Source organism: Monomorium pharaonis, chromosome 10 (genome assembly GCF_013373865.1).
Source record: "Monomorium pharaonis isolate MP-MQ-018 chromosome 10, ASM1337386v2, whole genome shotgun sequence".
NCBI classification, from domain to species: Eukaryota; Metazoa; Arthropoda; class Insecta; order Hymenoptera; family Formicidae; genus Monomorium; species Monomorium pharaonis.
In genome coordinates, this window is record NC_050476.1 from 8,383,898 (window position 1) to 8,410,392 (window position 26,495).

At 28.6% G+C, this 26,495-nt stretch overlaps 1 protein-coding gene and 1 long non-coding RNA gene across 6 annotated transcripts in view; one reads left to right on the forward strand and one right to left on the reverse strand.

The window, feature by feature from the left end:
• Positions 1–8,535: 8,535 nt before the first annotated feature.
• LOC114255321 lies at positions 8,536–10,716 on the reverse strand. The gene is made up of 2 exons (XR_003626606.2): positions 10,640–10,716; positions 8,536–10,500 (listed from the first exon to the last, which is right to left on the reverse strand). It is a non-coding gene; the product is annotated as an uncharacterized LOC114255321 (long non-coding RNA).
• A 56-nt stretch (positions 10,717–10,772) lies between these two features.
• The window catches only part of LOC105833238 (neutral ceramidase), a 69,290-nt gene continuing 53,567 nt past the window's right edge, over positions 10,773–26,495 (forward strand). The window contains exons 1-8 of one of the 5 annotated variants that reach the window (XM_036292743.1): positions 10,773–10,935; positions 11,062–11,212; positions 15,515–15,691; positions 16,477–16,620; positions 18,356–18,532; positions 18,638–18,765; positions 21,648–21,846; positions 26,147–26,353. In XM_036292743.1, coding sequence (XP_036148636.1) covers positions 15,545–15,691; positions 16,477–16,620; positions 18,356–18,532; positions 18,638–18,765; positions 21,648–21,846; positions 26,147–26,353 — 1,002 coding nt within the window. In that variant the 5' untranslated portion in view covers positions 10,773–10,935; positions 11,062–11,212; positions 15,515–15,544. Of the gene's footprint in view, positions 10,936–11,061; positions 11,213–11,865; positions 11,956–13,532; positions 13,593–14,482; positions 14,630–15,514; positions 15,692–16,476; positions 16,621–18,355; positions 18,533–18,637; positions 18,766–21,647; positions 21,847–26,146; positions 26,354–26,495 lie in introns of those variants that run through there. The other 4 variants (XM_036292744.1, XM_036292741.1, XM_036292742.1 and 1 more) reach the window with 4 other exon arrangements.

A 26,495-nucleotide genomic window follows, 5' to 3' on the forward strand; every position in this document is an offset into this window, starting at 1 on the left:
TGAATCTGCCATTTTGAATTTCAGGATCCTGATACTGAAACATTATTAACAATCTCAAAAACTATTGGATAAGTATTTAACCAGAAGCTGGTTAAATTGACTGAAAATTCTTCCATGCCATAGACTCGACTTGTCCCCGGACGCAATTTTCAATCAATTTGACAGATTTTCGACACCTTCCACAGATCTCCAGAAAAAAAGACTGTCATTTCCACTTCTTATACGGCTTATATATAGATATCCATGAAACTCAAATTTTAGGTTTCTTTTGTAGTCGGAAAATCAACCTTTTTTACATCCTCCTTTATTGTTTAATTATGGGAGTAGAGAAGTTTCAAGTGATGCAAGTCGAATAAATCTCATTAATACATATGGACATAAGAAATTATTTTAATAAAAAAAATAATATTAATAAATATCAAATTCTTCAATATACTATTTATGTTTTATATTAACATGAAAGAATTACAATATTTTTAGAATTTATAAATTATAATGTATAATTATTAATATAAAGTATTATTGTAATCTGATCCATTGTCTGATATAAATCTAAGATTTTGTGAAAAACTCAAAAATAAATAATATATATACATACATATATATATATTACTAAAAAAAATAGGGAACACTTTTCATATACCAAAAATTTATTTTTAAGGTTATTTTTAAACCGTTGCACGCTGGAACTTAGTGAAAAATTGTCCCAGAAACAAAATCTAAAAAGCGTTTTAAAACTTGAAACTTCTTTCAAACGCTTTTTAGCGATTTCAGTTATTTTTTTTTATCAATGTGGCAATGATGAAGTTTGATCCATTAAAATGAAAAGTTTTAATGTGACTTTGCTGTGCTGCATCTGGCGTGAAAAAAATCATAAAAAATTTCTGTTATTTGCATCTTGTAGCGGGAGCTTTTTTTTTATTTTGAGTAGTCGCTATGTGATTTTTTAAACCAAGTTATTGATATTTTTAGAAAAAATAATCATTGTGACTTTCATCGTTTTTTACTCGGGAACAGATCAACGTAAGGTGCTGCGCTAGAAAAGTGATAGAAATCTGAAAGTTTGCACTTTCCAATGCTGATTGATAAGTTGGGAGAAGCGCTTAGGCAAATTTGACATGAAATTCCACAGGGCATTATTGAGAAGTGCATAAACATATGAGAACGTTTACAAGCAGTAATTGATCAAACAACGTTAGTGTTTATTACTAGGGAGTAATTGTACTATAAATCATTGATTTAGCGATGTGATTGGGTCTTTTTTCACGACAATATATTGAATTAAATAAAAACAGTAAAACATGCAATTTTTTACATAATTTTTGAACGCAATTTATAGTTAGAAAAAGTAAATCTATGAAAAAGTTAATAATAGCATTCGAAACTACAAACTTTCAGCTTTTCAACACTTTTTTACTGAGCGCTGTATGTTGATCTGTTTGAGTAACAAGCGATGAAAGTCAAAATGACCTTTTTTTTAAATCTCAATAATTCGGTTAAAAAATGTCGCACAGCAATGAGCAATTACTCAAATAAAAGAAGAAGATTCCGCTACAAGATGCAACGGAAATTCTCTATGATTTCTTTTACGCCAGATGCAGCGCAGCAAAGTCGCATTAAAAATTTTTATTTTAACGGGTCAAGCTTTATTACTGTGCTATATTAGTAAAAAAAATAATAACTGAAATCGTTAAATAACTCTTGAAAGTAAAGTTTCAAACTTTAAAACGCTTTTTGGATTTTGTTTCTGCGATAATTTTTTGCTAAGTGCCAGTGGTTTGAAGATAGCCCAAGTTTTTGGTATACAAAAAGTGTTTCCTATTTTTTCGAGTAGTATATATATATATGCAATGTAAATAAAAAATTTTATTTCTATTGCATATATATGTATATACACTAAAAAAATAATATCCAGCACTTTAAAAATATATGGTGTGGTTTCAGTTTAATAATGTCCACTAGATAACGTACAATTTTTGTAAAAAACCACGGTACGATAGATTAGAGTGCAGTAGCTTTTTTTATATCAATATATAATATAAATAGCCCACAAAAAGAATTTAATTTATTTCCGTATTAACAAATCAAAGTTTATGAATCTTTCTACTCCCACATTTGATTCACAAATCTTGTTTAATTATTTATTATATTAATTTCTTTTTATTATTGTTAAATTAAAATAATTATATTTAATTCTTATAACTTAACTAAATAGATAATTGTTAAGTTGCCAACAATCAAAGAAATGATAATAAAACTCATTAGTAATGACAAATCTGGCAATTATTTATTAATAAATTAACGAATAACACAACATTTGGGCCAGTCGATTTCTGGCCCTTATCAAGTGTATTTAAAATTTGTTACAAAATGTGTAAGCACCAAACAATTTCCTCACATTTTTAATTACACAGTAAAATCACTGAGATAAATAAGAATAAAATAGAGGAATACATACTTGTTTAAATTACGTCAACTAAATTAGCGTCTGTTCATTATTGATTCGCGCTAGAGAAACTTTAAATATTGTTACGGGGGTTTAATAACTAACTTTTCTTTGAATTTACTATTATAGAATTAAGGGAATCCTAAAGTCGTCTGCTTTATCGACATTTTTAAATTAAACTAATTTTTTAATTGGTTCTATAGAATCACAAAACTCTTTTACAAAATAAAAACGCACCAAAATCTAGGGGAATACGATCGATTTAATATTAAAAGTAAAAAGATGTTATTTTTGATACGTAGAGCTGTCACTTGATGACAATATTTGCTTAGTATACAAAATCTACGATATATGTATATGTACATATGTATAAAATGAAACCGTATTCCTCTAGGGATAATTATATACGAACAATATCGTGCAATTCAAACCAAGATCAAAAGTCTAGAAAAAAGATTAGTTACATGAACTTTTTATAATTTTAAATTCAGATATAAGTTAAAAAAAAGCAGTTTGAAAAACATTTTGTTTATTCCCGATATAAAATTCACTTTATATGATGATATTAATACGTGTACTTTAATTCTGGAAAAAATTTTCCAACTCTATAAAAGAAATATATGTATATGAAATCTTGTTAATGCGTGATATGCATGAAAATGACTCTACATTGTCGATTCCGATCAAGTTTGACGCGCACTTTAGTATCCCCTTAAGAATAATTGTAATATAAAACTTATTATAAATGTAATATTTTATTTATACATAAAGCTTTTATGAAATCAAAAAAAGTTTCTACAATGAAATTATAAGTAACAATAATATATAAATGATTATACAGAATGTAAACAATTATTAAAGTTTGATACAACTTTATCATTTTAAAACTTATTGCTCTTTTAAATTTTAAACTCTCACAAAATTTATGTTTCCTTTTCTGTTCAAAGTAGCCGTGGCATGTTAGTTGTGAAGCCAATTATATGAAAGTCGATTATCCATTACTGGCTAATATTTAAAATTTTATAGTAAACAGAAATATTAGCGCTTTTAAAAGACAAAACAATTTTAACTTATTAGAGAAAAATTTATATATTTAAATTAATTAGTAAAAACAACTAAGCTAAAAGTTGTTAATTTTTTAACTTTATTGTGCAACTTGTATTTTAACTATCTTTAACTAGTTATTATTCTGCTAAAAAAATATCAAATTTTAATACAAAATAAATATTATGTTACAATATATTCTCTCTTTTTATTTCATTATTACTTAATTTACTAGCAATGAATATATTCTTTAAAATGTTTTATCAAGGAAAAGAAACTATATGTATTTTTTAAAATTTGTTGTTTTCCAAATATCAATTGTCGAGTAACAAAACTAGTACTTACGTGCATTTTGAGTCCTCGAATCCGTCAACACAACGCAGCATGGTGGATCGATTGGAACGTCGACCATTTGCGAAGGCAGACTTTTATTGACATGTAGTTTATTAGATTTATCCAAGAGATGCACTAATTGTTGAAAAAATTAATTAACACAAGTTAGTTAATCTAGAGATAGACTAAATTTAATTAATTAAGCTACACGAAACCTTGAATATATATACAGCGCTACAGTTACATTTTTTCTTAATTACTTACTTCTAATTAATTTCTAATCTTGTCTGTTGTGGTTTCGTACTCGAAATTTCTGGCTTCATCGATCCTCACACGGGATTATACGAGCGACGACTAACCTGGGATTTGATGGTAGAGCGGTTCTTCGCAACGGCGCGTCAGTGAAAAATTGCTGACAGCTTATGTCGTCTCTTGTTACGTTCGTGTGAACGAACTCTTTTACACGCATTTCAACAAGTGTCGCTATTGTGAAGTTTGCAAAAAACTATGAATGGAATTCTTGATTTTCACTGCAAAATTGAACTAAGTGTTGATTTTAATAGCAAGCCTAAAACACGAGAATTGATTGAGCTCTTATTAGATCTGTGAATTTAAGCTCCTGCATTTCGCATTATACTCTCATTATACGTCATAGAGAAACTTAAATACAACGCTTGTAATTAATGACTCTTATTTTTAGAGAAATTTTTCCTTGAGAACTTTGAACTTCAATGAGAACTATTTTTCCACGCAGCGGAAAGTTTCATAGCTTGCGCGAAGTTACTTCTGTCTACTAGAAAAATGGAATATAAGTCGGATGATATCTTTTCTTAAGTGGAAAAATTAACTTACAAAGCACAAGTGGAACAATTTCTTTTAACGTAGTTGATATATTTTAACTTTTTAACGTAAATGAATGAAAATTGTATAAGAATGTCTGTATAAAAGAAAATACATTTCTAAAAATACATTTCTAAGAATAGAGTAATAAAAATGGTTTTTTTGGCTCGATGCATTGACCTTATTACCTTATTAATTATTAATAAGACATGTTTCTTTCCAAAAATACATTTTTTTTTATTGTTTTGATATTCTTGTAGATATCTATTATTTTTTATAGTATCTTTATAATAAATGTATTATGTCTAAGCAATATTATAGATTGTTTCTCCGAGAACAAAAGCATTAATATCTTTATGAGAAGAGCTCTTAAGAAATTATAACAAAAAAACAATTTTTCAAATAATTTCTTTTTGTTAATGCTCATATTAAGAACTATTCTCATTATCTTTGTACAAGCGAAGAGAGAACAAGTCGAAATGCTATGAGAACAATGCAAATATGAATATTGCGACTATAAAGCAATAACATGCTCTGAAGTATTGATGAGATAAGTTTTCATCTATACAGGTCGTGATATTGCGCCACAATATAAATCAACTGTCAATCGATTGCAGCGAAATAACACGTAACATGCCGTTATTAAAAAAAGCTTTCGCATTTAGAAGTCTTTGCAAATCCACTTTCCCTTCTTATTCAACAACTTTTATTTGTAAAGAAATTGCTATAGATTGTATAACTGTATAACTGCACGTAAATGAAAACTTATTCTACAGAAATAACTGATAAATTAGCATTAATGGCAAATTAGTATTTTTGAAATACGGAAGGAGAAGAGAAAGAGAGGAAGACGCAGGAAAGGCAGAAGACGGATACAATAACCGGTTGAAAGTTGAAATGATGCATGTAAAATAAGGAAACCGATGGGAATAATGTCGGTTATGAATCAGAATGGCAATTCATTCAGACACAAGTGTTTTCGATGTAATGCGATATTGCGCATCATCGGATTATGGTTATTGCGTATACGCATTGGCATATAATGTGCAAAGCTGTCATATATTCGAAACATTGGAAAGGGACAGGAGAGCGATGCTTTTCTGCTGCGGTACAAATGAAACGCGATACTTCCTGAGATCTGCGTAAGGAGAAAAGCTGAAAGTAATAATAATTTTTTTAATATTACATCGTTACAGCTATATTGTTTCTCACTCGCATACTAATTACTTCCAGTTTCCTGGTAGGCACCTCTCTCTAAATACCATTAGAAATTTCTAAATCACATTATACATGAAATGCAATATCAATTTTGGAACAGGAGTTTCAAAAAGCAGTTTTATGAAATAAACATCTTTTGATCTTTCTCTGAACTTTTAACCTTTATAGTCTGGATATTTTGCCGAAATGAGATTACAAAAATAGCTTTTTACTTTGCGCAATTTTCTGATATTATTGAATTTCTCTGGTGTTTTAAATCTGGTTTTTAAATCTAATTCCTCAAGAATCAAAATTTGTTAATAAAAAATTAAGTCGCAAAAAGAAGAATATTTTATTGTTTATTGATATATTTTCGATGTGATGATCAGCTAGAATTATTTAATTCTTTTGTTATTGCGATTTAATGTCTAATTATTAGTAAGAGACAGTTTTGATAATTCAATTAGTTGATCAATTACACGTTCGTATACTATCAATTCGTCGGATTAGCGTTTTATTACGCTGAAATTGTTTGAGCTATTGTAGAGACGATAATTGCACAATCCGTTTCGTTTTACTTTCTCCCGTGTGTCCCGAGTCACCGCGGATCGATGAAAGTGACAGTCCACGCTTTGACGTTACAACAAGTACACGATTATTCGGACATATCGGTTTTATTTATTTGATGGTGACCGGAATTTGCGACTGTTTGATCGTACAATAATCAAACAAAGGATATAAATTGTTAATAAATATTTATTGCCAATTCAGTAGTGCTAGAAAACAGCATGTTGCCTTGCACGAAGATCGCACACGTTTTGAAAATTACATCGACGTTTCAATCAATGCAACTTTGTTAATTACAATAACAATATTAATGAAACATTTATTGAATAATTTAGCACAAAATTAATCGAAACTGTGTAATTGAATGGGGAAAATGTTGGTCCAACATTTTCAGATTGTGTTTCGAGTTCCATTTAATACTTTTAAAATAAATAATTTCTTTTGTATTGTATTAATTAACAGATTTAATTTGTTTACGTACATGTAATTGCATACATGTGCAGAAATTGTGGTTGATTTTTCCACTTTAAATTATGTCTCCACGATAACATCTGGATATCTCGTACATCTGTCATCTCGTGAATCTGAAGTAACATATCGCGATATCAATTTCGCAAGCAGCTCATTTTTCAAACAAAGTCTTAAGAAGAACAGGGAAAGAATCTCTAGTAAACGAGGTCAGAGAAAATTTTTTTTTTTTGAAATGACAACCATCCATCACACTAGATCCAAATTATACAAGAGAACATCTCTAATGACATTTGTAAGTATATTTATTAAAAGTTCCATATTATTAATTTGAATCAAATAATTTTTTTTGTAATTGACAAAACAGCAATAAATTTAAAAAAAAAATAAAATTAAACTGTACTTAAAATTGTTTACACAAGTGTGAAAAGTTTGCGCCGTAATTTTACACACACGCACACGCACACGCACACACACACGCGCGCACACACACACACACACACACACACACACACACACGCGCAAACACACACACATTTGGTTAATTAATCGCGACTAAGATTTTAGTCGCAATTAATTAATCAAATGTGTGTGTGTTAGATTTAAATCGGTGATTGCTCACGTTTGCGTTTAAACTAGTAAAAAAGAAAAAATCCTTTGAAAAATCACGACAAAGATAGCTGGAAAAATAATGGTCGCGCTTCTATCGGAACCAAGGAAAACTGGAACGTAGAGTACATTCTACTCTTTTTTCTACGCTATTATTTGCATTTGTACTATTGATTTAAAAGTTTCCCACTCACCGACAATATTTTTTCCTTATCCTCTTACACTTGACTGTTCCACCATGAGTGATGTTTCAATATAGACATGCTTATAAAACTAGATATTTCATTTGAATGCATTTTTATTTCACTAAGACAATATCACCTGCCATAAACAATAAGTTTATCGCTTAAAACTAAATTTGAGAATTCCTATAATTCTTCAGGAATATTTTACACAAGTATTATATACACATTGAAAAAAGATTTTTTAAATAAATCTGTAAGATAAATTTAATAATGATTTTAAAATATTTGATTGTTATAAATAAATAAAAGAATAATAGCAAAATTATAATAATGTTAACAAAACGTTTGGTAATAACATTTCGTCATAATTACATTATTTTGTTATAATAACTTACGTTTAATTGAAACTATTTTATCAAAAGTTTTATTAAAATATTTCTAACTAAATGTAAAGTAATTATAACAAAATAAATATATAATAATGTAATTATAACGTGATGTAATAATAATAAAAATTTAATTATAATAATAATGTAATTATAACGAAATTTTTATAATTATTATTAAACGTTTTGTTAATATTATTATAATTTTGTTATTATCATCATATTTATTTATAACAACCAAATATTTCAAACAATATCATTACTAAATCCGTCTAACAGGTTTACCAAGAGTCTTTTTTCTGTGTACATGCGAGCAGGATAGAAAACTCGATATAACAAATATACAATACAAGCGTTTTATTATTCATGTTAAGCGTCATTAAATGTTATATTTAATATTTTATTATTTATTTTTTTTACAAGTATTATACATATATACAGTGGTATAGCAAGAAATGTCGCTCGGAAATTTTTAAAAATGCCGCCTTTGGATAGCAAACAAACGCATAAATACTGAATTTTATTTTATAGTAAATATTTTTTTGTTTGAAAATTACCGTGCACGTTTAAAAATAAATTTTACGACATTTTCTTTCTGCAAATGTGTTAATTATTCTGTCATAATTTATTAATCATGAACAAGCTATATTACATTCTATACTTAAAATAGCCAAGTTTGTTAATTGCTTTTGTGACATTGTCGATTGTAAGAAACTTTTAATTATTTTTAATTTCCTAAAACTTTTTTCACAATTTACTACAGTTACGAGAAAATTTAAAAACGTCTGTACGCATTGCTTAAATTAGGGTATACATTTTGTAAATTCAATTAAAAAAATTTTTTTTTTAATTTTAATTATTGTACTTTGACGTTTTATTATCATTCTTACTTAAGCTATTAAGATTTTCTATAATTTCTGGCATAACGTATAAGATAGTAATTTGCCTGTTAATTCTTCTGTGTCGAAATCTTTGTGAACTTCTTTAACAAGAGTAATTGATTTCTGATTGATGTCATCATCCGTCATTGTTAAAATTTTATCGCTTACAATATTGAAGTATGCATTATGTCTGTGGTCGCAAGAAAACAATTGTGCAGTTCTATCAAAAATCTATAACATGCCAAATTCATTTCTTGTTAAACTTTATTTTTTCTATCTAAAGCTTCATAAGTAGCCGATTCATCACTAAGTATATGTTTTTTTCTTTCTCAAACAGACTTCTATGAATTTAATTAGAATCAATATTGTAACGTACACATATAAATGCTATGTCTTTTATTGGCTCAATTCCACAATTATGAATTGATAAAATTCCATTTTTCAATGCATTTGTTACTTTTAATACGTCGCTTTGCGTCAATTTAACACTTTGTAAAGATTTATCGCATCGATGAATGATTTAATACAGATTCTCACGATGATTTAATAAAGATTTACCAAGAGATTTAACAAAAATGAATTTCTTATGTGTATAATTTCTGTGTCATAAGTGTCACGTGCACACAATTATAATAATTAATCCAAATTATTACGCTTAAAAGTTAATTTTGATTTAATTTTTTAGCATCTTCTAAAGGATCTTTCACGAAAATAATCGAGAATTTTGATACCCCCTAAAACCTGTCTCTCGGGGAAAATTTCACCTCCCCCCCCTTGCTACGTCACTGTACATATATTGCGTATGTGCATTTGTACATTATAAACACATGTTTATATTTACTTTTTATCTATTTTTTTATAAATATGATATTTAATTTTTATCCTCTTACTTTTATCCCCTTAAAATTTATATCTTTACGTTATCTTTTTTTAATAAGATATTTGCTCGAAATAATCAACACGGATTTAGATGCTTTTTATGTTAAGCTCTTACTTTGAGTTATTAGGAAATAATAATATTATTTAATACAATCTGAAGGCCTTTGATCTTAAAATACAAAGATATCTTTTTATGCTAATTATTACTGTATTAATTCGAATATCTGTTACATTTGCATATACTTAAAAATAAATGTAGTAATTAATAGTTTAATAAGTATTTATTGAACAATATTGTAACTTTAGATATATTATTGTTAACGCAGCATATTAATCATAATATAAAGGTCTTAATTTGAACCTCGTAAATAAAATTCGAATTTATCTTATCGGAAACTTTTGTAATTCCTATAATTTAATTTGATTTCAATTGTTCGGTACCGCGTCATCGGAATTCACTTGAGTGACGATAATCTAGAATGACACGCGGGAATTGTTTATTTGCTTTTATATGTGATGTAAACTCTGTTTTGTTTCCTTCAAATCGAAATTGGGTTGATTGGCTAAAGTTTATAAACTCAAATCGACATCCTTCTGTCAATATTCCAATCGTGACGTTGTGCTTCTCTGGCAATTGCTCCGCTTCCGTAGCCTCATCTGTTGACCTACGCATATATACATTGTGTTAAAACGAGAAGCAGAGTGGCACAGAGAGGTGCGGAGCTCAATTATGAGAAAGAAACCAAGTGTGTGAGTGAACGAGTATGTGTGTGTGTGCGCGTTCGTGCTCGCGAGAATGCATACATATACGTGCGGTGAGAATAGTCGTAGAATCGTTTCCGTTTCCCCTTCTTCGCACTGCCGACCATGTGAGTCCCAACGTTGGGTTTGGTTTGGTATCCGAACAGAGTCTCTCTCGGTAGTGACGGGCCGGTGGCCTGTTTGCAGTCCCAGCTGGCGCCGCAAGTTCCCTTTTCTCGTCTCCGGAGAGATCCAGCCGGATCAGCTCGATCGCGGCAACGCGAAGTGAATCGGGATCGTTTACCACGCGAAAACACTTGTCGTTACTTTCGTTTAATTTGCGTCTTCCATATCTGACGGTAACGATAACTCGAATTTATAACTCAAGTTAATATGCTAGTTACACGAATTCCACGTAAACTCGTCATGCACCGGCTGTAATATATTTCTCTTTGTTCTCTGGTACCGCTACTGACTACGGGAAGTGATGACGTTCCGTTTACAAGAAATCGAGAGTGAGCTAGTTCTGTGACAACCTGTTTGCCTGATTGTATTTGTTTGTTACAAAAACAAGCGGCACAGTTACATACTGGAACAGTTACACGTGATTAACATTAGAGTAAATGTAAATTACAGGTGCGTGATTAAATTTATGCTGTTATTAATTAAACGACACCAAACGATGACCTTTTGACGAACGGTTTCTATATTATTATTTTCAATGTCTTTCATATTTATTTGACGCTTTAAATAATGTAAATAATGCAAAAAAACATATCTTCTTTAAAATAATAATTTCTTTTAACGTTTTTTAAAAATTAATTTTTATTATATAATTATTTTCAAAAATTGTGTTTACAGAAACATTAATGTCTGTGTTTGTTGAACATACAATAAAATTAATTACAGTTTGTTGAATGTACAGTAAAATTCGTATTTAATATACTTACTTTTACAATAAAATTTAATGTGATACAATATTTTAAAGTGATTAAAGAGTACTGTATTCGTTTAACCTTATTACACAGTTATTATTGTTAACATAGCATGAAATAATTACTGATTATGAAATAAATGTTTTACTTTGAAATACATATTATTTTACAATATAGAATGTTCAAATGCAGATAAATCGTTTATTAAAAAATGTAAAAGATAACTTTTTAGGATGCAAGAAACAGAATAATGTTATAAGTGACGTTGAAAGATTTCTGTAAAAAAAGTGAAAGTGTTCTCCATTTGGCATCGGTATAACTGACATAATCGTTTATCCCGTCGAAATTTAACAGCATCCGGCTCTTATTTTATCCGATCTTCTCTCTCGCATATAATTTGCCAGTTTAAAAGACAGTGATTCTCATAATCTAGTACATTACTTGGTAAGTAGCGTATCGACTGAAAGTTTTATGATTTTATATAAAAAACTTATATAATAATTGCAATCTGATAAGTAAAACAAGCATTTATTCCGTAAGCAATTATTCCGACGTAAAGTGGTACAGTAGAACATAGCATCGGAAATCAATATTCTCTAAAGAATAATTGTTTCTGTGATAAAAATCGCTATCTCCAAAAGTTCTTCTCTTAATTACCATACATCTAATTATTGTTAAATTAATTGACAACAATTGAAGTAAACGCAGAAGATAAAAAGCTTTAAAAACCATTCAACGAGAATGTAAAGATAATGTAAGAATAATAGGATAAAAAAAGGATTTTATTAAATTTTTTAAATGCACATTGCGCGTACGTGAGAAGCGGTGAGAAAACAGCTTAAAATCGTATTAAAAGCAAAACGAGCAAAATGAATCTCGTTGGAGTGAAACGCATATAACATTCACGTGACTAGAATAATAGGATTAAATTGTAACTGGAATATAGAATAGGAAATCGATAATAATAAGGAAATTAAAAGCATAAATTTACATCAGTTAAATTTACTTTGGTTCTCTGTTAAGTTGTGAAACATTTTATCTTTGGCTAATAAAAATTTATAATAGATTTTGTAATAAAACTTTGATTAGTTAGCATTTGTGATTTACGAACAATGCCAGCTGTACTTTTTTGTGCAAAGGACTTGAATTTTAAATTGTAAATACAATCTGCATACAAATGTATGATAGATGAAGATTCATTAGTATGATAGAGATTTCATTGAGTTGTGACTTTACAAAGATGACGACAGGAAGGACGTTTTGAAATATTATCGCGGCATTTGTGCATTTGTTTTACATTAATTTAACGTACTTTTATTCTACTATTTCATACCAGTCATTTTAATTCGCAGTTTTTACACATTCGGTAAGAAAATATTGCCTGAAAGAAAAACTGTAATTTTTCATTTCATGCTATCATAATAAAAGTTTTACTTTTTTATCCAATATTTGCACAATAACTGATTATTGTGTCTTTAGTTTCTTAATATTTTATTTTTTTCATGTTTATTTTATACTCTTTACTTTGAGTTGGGTTACAACACAAAAATATATACTACGCAAGCATTATTTATTTAATTCTACATATCTTTCTACATGCATACTCACATATAATTTAAATTTTATATTTAAAATAATTAAGATTTGAGAAGAAATGTATTATGTAAAAAATCATAAAACTTTTAAAATAGCAGATGACTTTCACACAGATATGATCTAAAAAAATTAATTTTTCCGAGAATTGGTTTTTTCATTATTTGACTTTAATATTTATACATACATATACAGATTATACAATTTTTATTTTTTTAGAACATTTTTTGATATGATATAATTTCAGGATTAATATCTTGTAATGCTTTAAATCACTTGTACATATATGTATATTTTATGTTTTATTATAACGTTAAGTACATTATTATAACAATAATGTTGTTTTCACATTTTATCAGCTTCGCAATTGTTGCTAAATACTTGTCTCACCTTCGTTTAATGGAATCATTTCATGTTTTTACAAGTAGAGAAATGTGGTGATTCAGCACGATTCCAGCCAACCACAAAATAGAGAGCAAATGAGAAATGTAGGTGAAGTATCACGAATGCTCCAAATCAATTCTCTCTTCATAAAGTTCTCAAAGTTTAGCCATTTAAAAAGTTACAAGTCGAGCATGAAAGCATTTCAGGAAAACAGAATTTGCATTTCGTTGTCTGTCTCACGTAGCAGTCTCCACGATATTGCAATTGGAGAAACTGATGGTTGTCGAAGATTAACGTATCGCTTATATATTCATTGGAATTTGACGACCGCTCAATGTTCACAATGAAAATTCCAACAGATGACAAACATTTGCCCCGTGTGCAATTGCGTATCGTACAATTGATCGGTGTGAGTAAAGCTCCGTTGGTTCGCGATGTGCGCATCCAACATACTCGAACGCGTATACGTATCTGTATCGCTCGAACGCAGTTGTTAGGACGCTCGGAATACCAGTCAGCGATTTGTGCATACGCGGGCACTTACGCGTCAATCAGGAAATGCGTTACATACATGCCTTTCCATCAGCAGTTTGCCCATATGCGCTGACATGTTGCACGTGCTATTCGTATCGGATAATTTAACAATGCTATACAACTAACTGCTGTTCTCTCTGTGAAAGACAGCGGAATTAAAAAAAAAAAGCAACAACACGCAGTCTGTTACTTTTTATTCAAACTGTATAAAAAACGGCATTAAATTTTCCTGAAATTTAATATTCGTGGCGCTGTTTTAATTTCACTGGAAAATTACTCATTATATTTTTCCCCAGGCAATATTGTATTTAAATTTCTGTAATATTTCATACATATATATATATAATAATACTCGACGTTTGCGAGGTTGCAATACATAGATATCTTATCGTTTCTAGTTAACATTGTGTGTGCTGTACATAATGTGGTTTTTCAGAAAAAAACCTCTTCCGCGACAGTGTCGTTTAAGCGACAAGCGGAAGATAGTGCTGTGCATTCATCATGAAGAGATAGAGTATTGCATCCTCCGCATTCTTTGCAGATCCCCTTGTAACTCTTGTAAGCCGTAACATTCTTGTCATAACTCCGACCAAGGAGCCTTCCAAAGGTGAAATCACGTAATGCGAGGCGCACGTGAAAGTTTTATTTATGCATTTTTCTTTTTTTTTTGTCGATCGCACGTAACTACCACCATATCAGTGAAAGTGATTCTGCGGCGCCATCCGTCCTTGAATCGCTCTTCAGCTCGATAATTGAGCCTTTTAAGTTAATTAGCGATTGATAAGATTGTTCGTTTAATTAACGATAATATCGAATTCTTTCAAAGATTTTGCATCGACTTAAAATTTGTCGCTAATTACATCAATATGCAAACCTGCTTCAAAAAGAATTAATATTGCTTTATCTTTGAGTGTCTTGAGAACAAAAATTTAATCTGCGTTTGAGTATACAAGCTATAAGATTGTCAGGGTACACATTGATATTTATAGTTCATGTTTGTGACATTGAATTTCTATTACGTAATGATTTAGCGTTTTAGCGATACAACTAACTGCTACCTTTCTTATGTCATCTTAAGTAGTGTTACATTTGATAATCTTTGCACTTGTTGGAGAGATCCCCTTATAAAAGTGTAATACTGAGCAGTATTAAATTGGGCAGTAATTATTATTTATTTTGAGTATTAAAAGTACTAACGGCAGTGATTTTAATATTTAAAATGAGTATTAATCACTGACCAATTTAATACTGCTCAATATTACATTTTTATAAGGGTCTTTATTGATGGTGACGTATCATGTTAAATTATCGCGTATAGATTGTTTTTGAATACAGAAATGCGATTGAAAAAATTGATGATTGTTTGTTTTGCCGATGGTAAGGAATAAAGTTGTAAAACTCTAGCAAAACCTCGCGAAACGGTGAAGTCGACTGTCTGAGAAATATCATTCGTGGTTACAGGCGTATCTGTCATTCTGCTCTTTGCTTTCAGTCCGGACAGCCGAGGGGCTTACAAAACTGAATGGATACTTTCGTACGGTCGCTTCTAAGAAGTTGTGGTTTATCTGCGTTATGGGTTCTCCTGTTACTATCACCTACTGCTCTCGCTTCATACAGTATCGGCGTCGGAAGAGCTGACAGCACAGGGCCGACCGCAGAAATTGTCTTTGTTAGTAATCTACATTGTATAGAAATAGAAAATCCGAGCTTGGTAAAAATTTTTAGACATAAAATATATATAATAAATCTATACAAATAAGTAATAAATAAAATAAACATAAATAATAAATATGATAAATAAAAAATATATGTATTATACAAAACATGTATTTTTCCTCTTATACATATATGCACTGTCCACTTGTGTACACATATGATATATAAAATTGTTTATATAATTCTATATTTACACACACACAATTATTACATTTATGTATTGTATATAAATATTTTTTTTATATTTTCTTAAATTTCATTTTTTATAAAATAAACATTACTATTTTGCAAAGTAATATTTAGCTTGAAGTTGATCACTGGCAACCACTGAGATATTTTTATTGTTGAATTAATACACAATGTTTTGGCTCTGGGTTCGAGTCTTTACCAAGTGTAATAAGTTGCAGAAAATTAATTTTATTTTAAATTAGATTATTATATAAGAGAATAAAAAATATAACAATCTATTTTATATTTATGTATTTCTTTATAAAAATTTTTTTTATTGCTATAAATTTAGATAAATTAATTTTGAGTAATGCTAAAAATATTATTTAAAGAAAATCTGTCAAGCACGCCAAAGATAAAATAAAATCAGAAAATATATATTTTTAAGCTTTAATTAATTAAAAAATTAGAAAGTTACAAATGAATTTACAATTGAGAACAGACCTGTTGAAAGAATAAAAGTGAATATGGGCGTTGAATGAATAGATTTACATAGCCGTGCAATTTCAGATGGGATATGCAAAAATGGAGCAAAAGGGAAATGGTCTTCACCTTCGCACTTTTGCCAGAACTTTCATAATTGACGACGGCATGGAAAGATTCGTGTTTGTCAGCGTGGATAGTGCCATGATTGGCAATGACATCAGACAGGAGGTAATGTTTATGATATATGTTTATTTAGTTGTATGATTACATAACTTATATTTTTAACATCAATTTTAAATAAAGAAGGAAGAATTTAATATTTATGTTGCAAATTTTTATGTACAATGCTTCATGTGCTATATAAAAGTTATATTTAAAACTTATATTTAAAACTGTTTTAAATAATGTTGTAAAAAATGCTATAAATCAATCATAGTGCATGGCACGTTAAGATACAGCCTAAGAGTAATTTTTTATTTTTTTGTTTTGTTCAAATTTTTTTACGCGCATACGCACACAAACACATATCAGCAATATTATATAATAAAATATAATAAAATTGGATAAATTATTAATATAATTATTAATGTAATAAAATAGAAACTTTAAGGCTTTCATGCAATCATGTGCAATGTAAAAATTATGTAAAATAGTCAAAGTAATATTTTTTACACTCTCTTTCAGGAGAATAATTTTTTTTATAGTTTCATAATTCATACGTTATCTTTAAATTGACGTACATTTTTGAACTTTTATCCTACGACTTTTATATTACGTTTAAAAGAGTTTATTTAATGAATGTACAATTTTGTGCCATTTATAATTTTTATTATTTTTTAAACTGTTTTTTTCATTTTCAAGCAGTTGTGATATTACATTTAATTTTCTTACATTTTCTAAAAATGTTATATTTCATGTTTAATTTTATTAGGATAATAATTTAAGGACTGTCATCATTTTTTATTTAATTTATAAATCCTTGGAACAGGCGCTTTAAGAAAAAAATATTTAAATAAAGGTTATTGTAAAAGTGATTCCTTATTAGAAAGTATTATATGATAATGATCTATCGAAACTTTGTATAAACATTTTAATCATGTGCATATTTTAATATTATGTGCAAGTATAACAAAATATAGAAAAGATAAAACACATTTGTTTATTTGATGTCCAATTTCGTAATCAGCATAAAAAGCTTAAGTGTTTATTAACTTATATTTAAGTTACTCTTTGCGTCGTATTTTTTATATGCGGGAAAAATATTTTCTACTGCTTTTTTCAGAAGAGAAATTTAACTTTTATATTTTATTTTATTTTATCTGCGCGCGCGCGCGCGCGCACACACACACACACACACACACACACACGTTGCTGAGTAAAAGACTATGGAGAAAAAATACTTCAAGTGTAACTTCACTATGTTTTAGTATGGGCACGGTTCAATTTTTTATTCTTTTTATATTAAAATGTAGAAGAATAATTTTTTGTATATAATTCTTAAAAAATTTCTTTAAAAACAAAGTTTCAGAATGTTCAATACTCTCAATTTTTTAATATTTTAATTATCAATTAAAATTGTTGGTGTAAAATTAAGTTAAAATCAAGAAGACCTTTATCACTTAATATTAATATCAAATTTACTTTTTAAATAGCACGAAAGCTGAAATATTATTACTAAAAATTGATATGCTTTTAATTAAAAATAAAATATATTCACAACTAATTTTTATAATTATACTAATTTTTGATAATACACCGGTTACTTCGTTAGTATGCAATTATACATCAATTTTCATGAGAATATTCGCTCTCCGTGCAGCGTAAAAGTTTAAACATTACTTATTAATATGTCCGTTCAACATGTGTAGATAGACGTACAATTTGCTCTTTATGAGATAGTGAGATTCACCGCAAAATACGATCGTTATCACGCGATGTTAATCGTGGTCTTTTCCTGCCGCAGGTATTGCGCAAACTGAAAAGCCAATTTGGTGACATGTACACGGAGAGGAACGTGATGATTAGCGGCACGCACACGCATTCAGCCCCCGGGGGCTTCATGCTAGATGTGCTTTTCGATTTAACCACATTCGGCTTCGTCAGGGAATCGTTCGACGCTATCGTTAATGGCATAACGAAGGTGAGTGGACGCGCTGTCATTACGATATTGCACAACTTGTGAACAATTCGTTTGATTGAAGATAATAGCCGGAGTAACAACTCAATATTGATTTTGACATCGCAGAGCATCCAACGTGCCCACAATGCCGTAGTGCCCGGAAGAATCTTCATCGCTCACGGAAAAGTTTTGGGGGCTAACATTAATAGGAGTCCGCAGGCGTATCTTAATAATCCGAAATCGGAAAGAGATAAGTAAGTGATTAAGTAATAGTTATTCTTTCGAAATTTCTGAGGAAATAAACTTTATAGTTTACAGTATTCTCTGTTCATGAAAAAAATAAAACTGACAAAAATTTATTTCTTTAATCTTATTAATATTATTAATTAGATATGGAAGCCGTGATAATTATTGTATCATGATGATCATTAAGTAGTATAGTAGAACATTCTTATTAGAAGCAAGCTATGAGAGACAATTAAATAAAACTCGACGGAAACCTTTAAAATGAGAAAGGAATCTTTAAAAGATTCCTTTAAAAGATTATGTTGCCAATGATGGAGAGTACGGACGTGTAACTACATATTTTCATTTTAACGGCTTCCGCAGAGTTTTCATACATTTGGCTGCCTCTCATACTTCATAATTTCAATGTTCGTCTGACTATCCATTTATTCGTACGCCTATCCTGGTAAAACCTTTTTTCTATAATTTTTTACATACTTTTTTAGAATATGTTATATTTTAAATTTATGAAAGAATTAAAAAAAAAATACTTTTGATTTTTTCAGGTTTTTTAAGTTTTTTTAGAAATTATAAAATTAAAGATTTTTTTTTTATGACGGAATTTCACATATGTAGGAAAATTCCGAGATGATGAAAAAATAATTAAACATTAATGTTAATAATGGAATATATTTAATAATTATACAGCTAGAGCTATTGTGTTCTTCTTGCTTTCGCTATGCTTTTGTCTCGGTATTCCGCTCGGTTTTGCGATCTCTTATTTTAAATAGAGTTTGAAAAATTTTAAATAATAATATTAGAAAAAACGTATCCATTCCGTCAAGCTAATCATATAAATACAACAGAATGATCATAGCTTGATCATTGCGTTCCTACACATGTGTAAAGATTTTAAGAATAGATGTGCAGACTTTTACATATATTTATATCTTTTAAATTTTATAAGTTTTTTTATATAGAAATTATATATATAATACAAAATTTTTATTATATAATTTTTTAAATTATATTTATTATATAATTTTTATATTATATAATATTATATAATTTTTATAATAATTTTCAGAATTTATATACATATATACATTGGCGCAAAAAAACGAGACAAAAATTTTGACCAAATTTTTAGGTAACCTTCAAAGTAATGTAACTTTGCGAAAAATTATCCAAATTACATGTGCTTTTTTTAAATTAAAGGGTTTTTTTTAAATTAAATAAACAAAAACTCCACTTTGAGAATCCCTAGACGAAAGTTTGATTTGTTAAGTGGGAACCTTTTGTGTTGCATAAAAACCAAACATGTTTTTTTTAATTGAAAAAAGTAAAAGTTTGTTATCATTTTTCACAAGTTTCCCGTTAAAATTTGTTAACATAATCCAGATTCTTAAAGTTTATTCTTTTTTAAGCAATTAAAAAAAACATGTTGGTACGATGTTTTTTGTTGATTGCACACGAGTTTGAAATTTGCACTGCATTTTAGGGCATTTTAGCGAATAAATACGGTATTTTTTGAATATCATGAATTTTGAGTATCAATATGATATTGCACATTGATTTCATTCATGTTTAACTGAATCATACCATCGTCATTAGAGTGATCCAATGTGCACCACGTGGAGATCGACGGTCGGATTTTGCACATCATGTGGCTCTGAAATTCATCGGTGGAAATTTGCATTTATTGATCTGAATATAGCGGATAGTTGATTTATTCGCTATTTATTCGCTAAAATACCCTAAAATGCAGTGCAAATTTCAAACTCGTGTGCAATAAACAAAAAACATCGTATCGACATGCTTTTTTTTAAATTGTTTAGAAAAGAATGAACTTTAAGAATCTGGGTTAATATTAGCAAGATTTTAACGAGAAACTTGTAAAAAAACTGATAACAAACTTTTACTTCTTTAATTAAAAAAAACATGTTTGGTTTTCATGCAATACAAAAAGTTCATACTTAACAAATCAGACTTTCGTCTAGAGATTCTAAAAAAAAGTACATATAATTTGGATAATTTTTCGCAAAGTTACATTACTTTGAAGATTGCCTAAAAATTCGGTCAAAATTTTTGTTTCGTTTTTTTGCGCCAGTTATATATATAAGTATATATATATACACACATTATATACATCAATTTTAAAATATTTTATAAAATTATATGAAAAAATTCTGAGAAAATTTTCACCAGAGGTCATTTTGTCTGTTTGTAAGGTTACATAAAAAATTTAATGGACTTTTTCAAACTTTATTTAGCCAATATAGGTATTTAAAGATAGTTCAGCTCTACCGAAGCTTGTGCAAATGATCAAATTAGTTAAGTGTAAAAAATGTCAAAGAAAACGGAGTTAAATTAAAAAAGTTGTTTAGCAAAGTTTTTCTCATTTTAACGGTTTTTGCTGCACTTTATTTATTTACATTTGTTGCAAAGGATTTATTTAAAATTAATTCCGAAACAAAATATGTAATATTATAATAAGAACAGATAGCGTACAAAAGACAGTATTAATAATATTACTAGTTTAGCCTTGTGCAATCAAAAGCTATAAACGCAACGTTTTCAAATTATGCTGTCGATCAATTTACGTTGCAATTGCTTAGTAAGGGGATTCTAGAATGCACTTGGCACTGAATATTGGTGTATACTGAGGTTAATTAATTCCCTGAATACAAAGAACAATCATGTATATTACGTATTACACAGTATACTACATATGTCGACGTGTTTATCACTCTACGCGTGCATTCTCAGAAATTCATGCGCGACCACTCGTCGCTTAAATTGATTTTGCGAAATATAAAATACGATGACGAGACAATAAATTCGCCGTCAATAATATTCGGAAGGAAGTTTACGTTTGCATAAAATTAATAATTTTTTTCTATTTCCATAGATATGAATATGACGTAGACAAGATATTAACACAGATACAATTCATTGATGCTGATAACAAGCCTTTGGGTGCCATAAATTGGTTTGCCGTGCATCCAACTAGCATGAATAATACGAATCACCTTGTCTCCAGCGATAATGTGGGCTATGCTTCGATCCTCTTTGAGAAAATGATGAGTAACAACGCCACAGTCGGCACAGTATGTATAAAAAAATATACATTATCAAACAAATATATTTTATTATACATTGAGGGATCTATTTAATTAAATAAAACAAAATTTTTTATAAGACCATTTTGTTTAATTAAATTTATAATTTGTATTAACAAAGAATTATTTTATCAGAAACGACTCTATTGAAAAGAGCGATAGAAAATGATAAGAAGTGTTTAATTGTTTTTAAGCGTATTTATGAATTAACACAATTGATTTCGATAAAGTTCTACTTGAGTATTCGCAATAAATTTCGATTAAAATGATAAAGAACAATAAAGTATTCCAATGATTCAATATGATTTTATTAGATAACAATAGGAAACAATTTTAGAATATAAACGTAAACGATAATTACAATAGAAAAATACAATTTCTATTGAAAAAATTAGATTTTTTGTTGATTAATTTTTATTGTTCTTATTTTGATTTTTTTAATGAGAAAAGAAAATTCTACAACAACTAAATATTTTATTTGTATGAATTTGCATGATTTAACAAAATTTCGTGCAAATAGCGATGATAAGCGCGTTTATTTCGCAATATGTGCCGCCATGTGCGGGAGTGCGTTAACGCACAATTGTTACACGATATGGGCACAGCTATAATAGATTAAACCATAGTATAAGTAAGACTGTGGCTAAATGCTCTCCCGTAAGAAGTATATAAATGTAGCACATTATAATTGTGGAATTCGCATGTTTAAACACATTGTCTCACAAAGGAATCTCACAAACTCTTAAATTATGATTCTAATAAAACTTGTCATAAATATAGACGGGATAAATACATGAATTTAGAAATTTTCCGTTAGGGCCCAAAAAACAGTTTAAAGTGGTAAAACCATCCTTCAAAGGTAAAGACATTTTTGTCTTTTCTCGATATATCTCGTAAATCAAACGAGATATCAAAAAATATTTTATACAAAAGTTTACAGCATAAATATCTCTATTTATTTATGCTTTTTATTTTTTGGAAAAAATAGTTTTTTCGAAAAAAAAATCTTTTTTTAATAAATAGCATAGTTAGAGGTATTATGCTGTAAAACTTTTGTGTAAAATATTTTTTGATGTTTTGTTTAGTTTATGAAATATATCAAAAAAAGGCAAAAATATCTTTATCTTTGAAGGGTGGTTTCACCCCTTTAAACTGTTTTTGGGCCCAAACGGAAAATTTATAAATTCATGCATTTACTCCCTCTACATTTATGCCAAATTTTATTAAAATCAGAATTTAAAAGTTTGCGAGGTTTCCTTGTCAAAAAGAAACGTTCTGTTATAAATGAGGTTTTTGTTTTATCTCTACTGCTGAACGAAAACAGCGATCTAATGAAATAAATGAATTTTGATAGGGAAAACAAAATTCTTTTGATTAATTTAATTGGAAGAATTAATTAAACAATCTTCTAACGCTATAATTTTAATTTAGTGATTAAAATTTAAAAAAGACACCAATCAATAATTTAGGTCTGTATAATAAAAAATTTTATTCACTGAATAAATATTTTATGTTAATATTATCAACTTTCCCAACCAAATTGTTTTGTTGTGTCAATCAAAACATTTGCTTTCTCATATCCAAATAAAAAATATGGTTACCATAATCAAACTTTGTTTCAATCAAATAAGTTTTTCAATGTATAATATACATACAGTGTGAGACTTACAGTATTTTGTTCACAAAAGTTACGCTGTGATTTTCGATTCAGATTTAAACGTTTACAAATAAAATATAAGTTATTTCCAATGTATATCTAGTACGATGTAAATTATATAAATTATGTTGAATCATCTGTATGAGTAATGAGATCTATTGATAACTGGAGATTCGGATTTTATTAGAAATAATGGAAATTATAATACATTCTGTTTTTTAATGTTTAATATTACACATTTTTCTTTATCAATAAAATAATGTCGGATATTTGAACAATCTTAAAATGTTCTTTCTGTATTGCAATACAATTTGAAATAATTTTAACATTGCATCAACTGTCTATTTAAAAAGGATTCGTATTAAGAGATACACAGTATGTAAATAATGCATATAAACGTATTTTTGAATTCTGCGGTACAATCTTGATTCAATTTATAACAAAGTAAATTGTGAATAAATCTTTAAAGCATGAATAATTTCGATAAACGAATCCACTGCATTGAGACAGCATGCATTATTGCACTTAAAAGCACCTACGTACATATTACGTCCCGAGTTTAAATAAATTATTTCATTTGTAAATATTACACATCGCGTGCAAACTGCAGTTTCATGAGCTACATTCAGAAGAGGTTGCGTGTGTGTCCATACTATTATCTCTCTTTCCTTTTCAAAATGAATCCATTTGACCTTCCTATTGTTAGTTTGTACTGTTGCACGTTTGCTTTCCTCTGTTCTTTCTTTTTTTATTCGACTGTATTTCTTAAGTGCTGCACGATTGCAATGTGCATTTACATATCAAGCTGCATTAGCTAAGCTTGAATAAATAAGTCTCGTATGCGTGAGTAAAAATATAAAAATACAAGACAAAATGTAAAAATACAAGAATTATTGAAAAAATAGCTAATGTATTTTTATAAGCATATTTTAAAATTATTTTGGATCAATTTCACACAGAAAAAGAGGGACAAAATCTTATCTTAATTACCAGTTAATTACTGTATTCTCGCTTGAAATAAGTTATACCTCATCGATTGAGTTCTATATACTAATATTTACTTATTATTATAACGAAGCGTTATAAAATGTTGTTTCACATCTCAAATTTATCGTAGAATGTGCCCGAAAGTAATTTTAAACTTTCACGTAAATCGATACTTTAGGACATTATAAAATTTTGTTTTGTTTTAATAATAATATTTACTGAACAACAAAATTAATTAAAGGAAGAGTAATTTCCCTCACAGCATCGAACATTGCAGTAAGATTGTTGGGTTACAACATATTTCTGAGTATATCTATTATTGGCATATTTCACTAACTTTAAAATATAACTTTTTACTATAGTATTGTTGGAAAGTTAATAAAATATTATTTTAATACACTTCGGTAACCTTACGCGTAATTGTATCATTTTTTTCGCATTAATATGTTTATATTTCTATATTTCAATAATGTTTTATTTATTAAAAATTAAATTTAATTAAAATTATAATATTAAATAAATATTAAACTGTAATAAATTTTAAATATTAAATAAGTAAAAAATGTTAAATTAAAAAAATATTTGTCTGTTATTTAGACAAATGAATTTTATCAATGTTTTGTAAATATTGTTAGAGATATAATTATAATACATAATATTATATATATAGACATATATAAAATATTATAAATAAGTCGTTTATAATAAATAAAAATATTGAAAACTATTAAAAGCTAATGATATTTATCTAACAATCAAATCACTCAATATAATAGTTTGATTTCGAAAAACACATGCACGCATTTTTTAATAATAAATGTTGCTTATGCTACAGGTACCCTTAGAAATGTAATACTGGACAGTATTAAATTGATCAAAAATTATTATTCATTTCGAGAATTAAAAGTACTAACAACAGTAGTGTTTTTAATACTTCAAATGTGTATAAAATATTCGTCTATTTTTTACTTTTTTCTGAATATAGCAAAAACATATTTTACATGCTATTTTGGATACGTAAAAATTAATTAAAAAATATATGCTTGTTTATTAAAAATATAATTTAAATATGCATATTTCTCTTCTTTCCGACAACTTCTATTAAGTTGATCTATTATAATAAATATATATCCATGAACATCAAGTGTCCATGAATCATCATGAAGTGTTAGTTTCCGTATGATCTTTGAAGTCAGGCAACGTTGACGGTGGCTGGGTGGACAGATAAATTGGGTAACCGCTTTTCTGATTGCAGAAATTTTAAGCAATGCTGTAATAAATGTGACTGTGGATCGAGTGACAACAATCGCACAGGGGAACAATGCGAATTTTTTTTCAACCTTAGGTATCTTTCTACCTTAGGTATCTTCTGATAAATAACATTCTCAGAAAGTCCCTGTAATGTTGTATAATTAATATTAATATCATAATATTGACAAGGTTGTTGTAACGGGATGAGTTTAAGATTTGACGTTTTTATGTTATTGGGATATTAATAATAGGTTAATTAATCTCTGTGGAATGGTATCATCTTACAATTTAAGATTATCATAACTTTATTGAACGGTTAATTTGCTGTGAGGGTTTTTACACACATACACACATTATAATGCAAATACCATAATATTTTTTTCTTGCCATTAGGGTGAGTTCGTAGCTACCTTTGCCTCGACTAATCTTGGCGACGTTTCGCCAAATACACGTGGACCAAAGTGCGAATTCTCCGGAAGCAACTGCTCCGATCAGTATACGTGCCCCGGAAAAAAGGAAATGTGCTTTGCCTCCGGTCCTGGAAAGGATATGTTTGAGAGCACGAGCATTATTGCTCACAAAATTTACCAAGAGGCCGCGGTAAGTGCGTCTTTTCTTGCCATTTTTATGATACTCGTATTTCGTGTTGCCTTTTCCTTATTGCGCAAGATGCGTGCAGTAAGAGATCATTTGTAATTTTAAATCACACCACTAGTACTTGTATATTGGACGCTTCCTATAT